This window comes from Propithecus coquereli, unplaced genomic scaffold (assembly GCF_000956105.1).
Source record: "Propithecus coquereli isolate 6110/MARCELLA unplaced genomic scaffold, Pcoq_1.0 Scaffold53, whole genome shotgun sequence".
Lineage (NCBI taxonomy): Eukaryota > Metazoa > Chordata > Mammalia > Primates > Indriidae > Propithecus > Propithecus coquereli.
The window spans coordinates 4,222,953-4,227,031 of record NW_012151174.1 but is presented as its reverse complement, the minus strand read 5'-3'; the positions used below and the strand labels follow the sequence as shown (position 1 = coordinate 4,227,031).

The window sequence follows — 4,079 nt, the reverse complement described above, 5'->3', positions numbered from 1 at the left end:
TTTTTTCTTTGTATTTGTTTTTACCAGGTGTTTCTGTATGAAGAACAAATACTAAAAAGAAACCTCATGGGGGAGGGGGCCAGGACAAACATATCTATGAAATTTAAACCCCAATCATATATGATTTACAGTTATAGGGAAGAATTAAGGAAATCTACTCCAGAAAAAATTACAATAAAGCTAGAAACGCTATCCTCTTCCTTGCAGTCGTAAGATGGGAGAAGCTTACAATGACCAGAAAGGTGAAATAGCAACATAATATCTTAAAGTAATTTAAAAGTGCCACATTGTATTGAGTTTCATTAAAATGTATGTTTTCAGAAAGTATTTCAGGTCTTTAGGACTAAAAGAAGAATTGCTAAGACTGCAATTTAGTGCCCACAATCTATGGGAATATCACCGCTGCAGCTGAACCAAGATCAGAGAAGAAACTGAAATAGGATCTTCAATAACTAAGTACACTGAGGCGCTTCATTAGCAGTACTGGTTTGCTCAGGGATAACAAGTCCTTCATTTGGCTGTAACATTCAGACGAACCAGCGACAGCAGACACTGGTGAGAGGCTGGAGTAGACTGGGGAGTCCTCCTTCCAGGAACAAACGCTTTTCCTCCCCAGAGGTTATAAGGACAAACTCCTACAGAATTCTCATTTACCCCAAAGCAGAATTCTTCCAGCTTGTCTGTTAACTTACTGGTATTTACAACAGAAAAACCAAAAGGATCCAAAACCCAGAAGCATTTCCAGAACCCCCCAAAAGCACCTTGCACTAAGTCGACAGACCTCAGCCATTAAATAGCAAATTTATTTGCATATGTAAAACATCACCATGTACAAAGCTGCTTTCACTTTATGAAATGACTAACTGATAAAACAAGATTAAGAGTGGTAAACACCAGCACGAGTTATGCGACCGCAGCAGCTATGCGACTCGACCTGTGTACCCACCTGCAGCAGCTCCGACCCTGCTTCAGGGCTGCCCTCCCAGCAGCCAGGTATGGGGCAGCCCGGGCAGAGCCCGAGGGTCGCCACCCAGCTCTCTCGAGGGTAGGGCTGGAGAAGGGAAGGGTGAAGTACACATGGGAGGAAATCAAGAGAAAAAAATCTGCTAAACAGCAAAGCAGAGACTAACAGATTGAAATCGTACTTTCTTATCTCTCTGTTTCATCTTCACGGTTTTCTGTTCCAGTGAGTACCCCAGTTCTCTGGCTGCTTCTGTGAGTTTTTCATCTATGTGTTTCAAGAGATTAACTTTCTTTTTATCTGTTACTTCTTTAAGTTTTTTCATCAAAAATAATCTGAAAAAGAAGTAAAGGCCCTCATTACCTTGCAGGCCACTGCTAAGTACACAGACCTTTGGAAGTTAAGGGAGCTAAGTTAAAAATGTCAAATTCCATGCAAGAAAAAGTCTGTAGAATAATTACCAACAGTTCTCTCAAAATGCCTAATAGTTTACTTCAAACAAGAGAAAAGCAGTATCAGTAAAATGCTGCCAGTCACAGAAATTGCAACCATGATTCAAGTTTTTATCAGCTAATGTCTAAATAAAGATATGAAATATTTAAAAAGCTAAGATTAATCAAGCTTTCAGTTCTATCATTTCATATTCACATATGGCATACTGCTTTGGAAAAGTCTGGCATAAGAGGAAAAAAATGTATGTAGACATCAAAGAGGATTTTTTATTTTTAAAGGGCCAGATGACACTGTTAGAACACTTACGGTCAACAGATTTTTTTAAATGCTCAAATTTGTGTTAAGAAAACCTTAGATAATGTGAAAGGAAAGCTACTTTATAAGCTTTTATAGAAAAGTATAATCCAAAGTAGTTTTTACAAAAATAACTTTATGTTTATCATAGATTAAGATTTTTGCCAGCAGTGTAAAAGGCCGGGAGTAGAAGAGCTGGAAACGGCCTTCGGTTGGACACACAAGCCCATCTCCTTCCTCTGCAGCCAGCACCGGACTCCCAGGGCGAAGCTCACCTCTGCCCATCGCCAACACCAGAGCGTCTGCATTAATCAGCATTCACTACGACATTGCTATGGGCTACTGCATTTTTAGCGGGTGCTATTCTTAGCTCTGTTTTACTATCAGGAAACTGAGGCACAGAGGATGATCAACTTATCCAAGCTCAGAGCACTAGTAAGGATAAAATGCCACAGAAACACAAATCACCAAAACCCGTATCTTCTGATTACAGCAACAGTTACGCTAAATCTTACCTTCGATCATAATCAACTGTGTATCAAGAGGATATGTTTACAGTAACCATGAAAAGCAAATGTGATCACGTCAGGCCTGTGTGAACCAAACTTCATAGTCTTCACCAACCTCTGGCATGGCGCAGAGGACTTTAAGTACCTCGTGCCGTGCGTTTTCATACTTCCGTGCATACTCTGCTCCCTTACCCAAAACAGCCATCTTCCCATTCTTTCCAGTAAGTGCTTATGTCTCTATCAAGGCCCAGGTAAAATATCTTCATAATTCCACCCCTATTTAAGGTACTTAGTCGCTGCCATCCCACACTATCCACATTACGACTCTCTCTGTACCAATTAACCTTTTGTCTGCTCCAAACCTCCTCTCCAACACTTTGCTTTGTGATGCTTAAAGATAAGGTACGACATGCAAACTGAAACCGTAATCATAAACATTTTGTGCTGTGCTACATTAAATCCACTGGAATGCCCTGAACGCTGCATTTTTTTGTTTGTTTGTTTTGAGACAGAGTGGAGCGCCGTGGCGTCAACCTAGCTCACAGCAACCACAAACTCCTGGACTCAAGCAATCCTCCTGCCTCTGCCTCTCCAGTAGCTAATTTTTCTATTTTTAGTGGAGATGGGGGTCTCACTCTTGCTCAGGCTGGTCTTGAACTCCTGACCTCAAGCGATCCTCCTGCCTCGGCCTCCCAGAATGCTAGGATTACAGGCGTGAGCCACCGCGCCCGGCCTGAACTCTGAATATATTTTTAACCATGCATGTTTTATACCATCATGCAATGGTCCTTTGGATACTATTGGTTCACTACGTTATACACCTCTTCCAAATGTTGAAACTTTTCATTATATCAAATTCATTCCATTACGTAATATTATGAAAAACATCACATTAATATTACAGATCTCATTAGGAAAGTCTTTAGGCAGTGAGAAGCTGTCAAGCTCACAGTGGCATTACAACTTTCTCCAATTTAATTTTTGTTTGAAATACTGAATTTTATTACTGGCAGAAAATACAGTCAGTCAGTTGTTTTCTTTGGTTCACTTGAGGAAGCGTCTGCCAGTATCCTTGCCTGACGAGTTTGTCACTCGTTCTCTTAAGGGAAAAGTTCAACTCACAACTCAAGCACGTTAAGTGCTTTTTTCAAGATAAATCACAGTACTTCAGTATATGGAGTGCTTTCTATGTATTTCTAATTTCATCATACAGAACCTTAAACAGATGTACTCAACAGTAAAGGTCTAGTACATTTATACTCCTTCATCACTGACATTCTTTTCTTTTTAAAAAATTTTTTATTTTTCTTTTCTTTTTTAGAGACAGGATCTCACTGTATTGCCCAGGATGGACTCAAACTCCCAGGCTCAAGTGATCCTCCTGCCTCAGCCTCCTGAGTAGCTGGGATACAAGCCTGTCACCATGCCTGGCTCCATCACTGACATTCTCAAATGACACCTGCATAATACTACTGCTGTGTACCATGCAACAACTGCTGCTAATTTGGTGGCACTGCCTTGACTCCTGCCAACACACCAACAGTATTACCCACCATTACCTTTGTGCTCCTGGTGCAAAAATAACTATTTGTATAGGTTATTATCACAAATAGTTTTCATCTTGGGTAAGGGACCCTAGGGGTCCTTGAGATCAAAACTATTAACACATTTATTTTAGGGGAAAAAAAACAGGAGAAAAAAAAAAATCACTGACTTTGTTGTCCAAAGATATTTTAAAATTTTGAGTATGTTTAGATTTTTTTCTATGTACACTGACAATATGAAATTCAATCATTCTACACTATTCTATTATCTGCCCTCTTCAAAACAAAGTCAACAAATCAGTATCAAGGCATTATAGC

At 39.9% G+C, this 4,079-nt stretch overlaps 1 protein-coding gene across 1 annotated transcript in view; it reads right to left on the bottom strand.

Annotated features, from left to right (window-relative positions):
* LOC105820506 (chromosome unknown open reading frame, human C4orf27) overlaps positions 1-4,079 on the bottom strand; it is a 35,657-nt gene that overhangs the window by 14,047 nt on the left and 17,531 nt on the right. Inside the window, exons 3-4 of the mRNA XM_012656989.1 lie at positions 2,224-2,239; positions 1,146-1,296 (exon numbers count right to left, since the gene is read on the bottom strand). Coding sequence (XP_012512443.1) covers positions 1,146-1,296; positions 2,224-2,239 — 167 coding nt within the window. The remainder of the gene's footprint in view (positions 1-1,145; positions 1,297-2,223; positions 2,240-4,079) is intronic.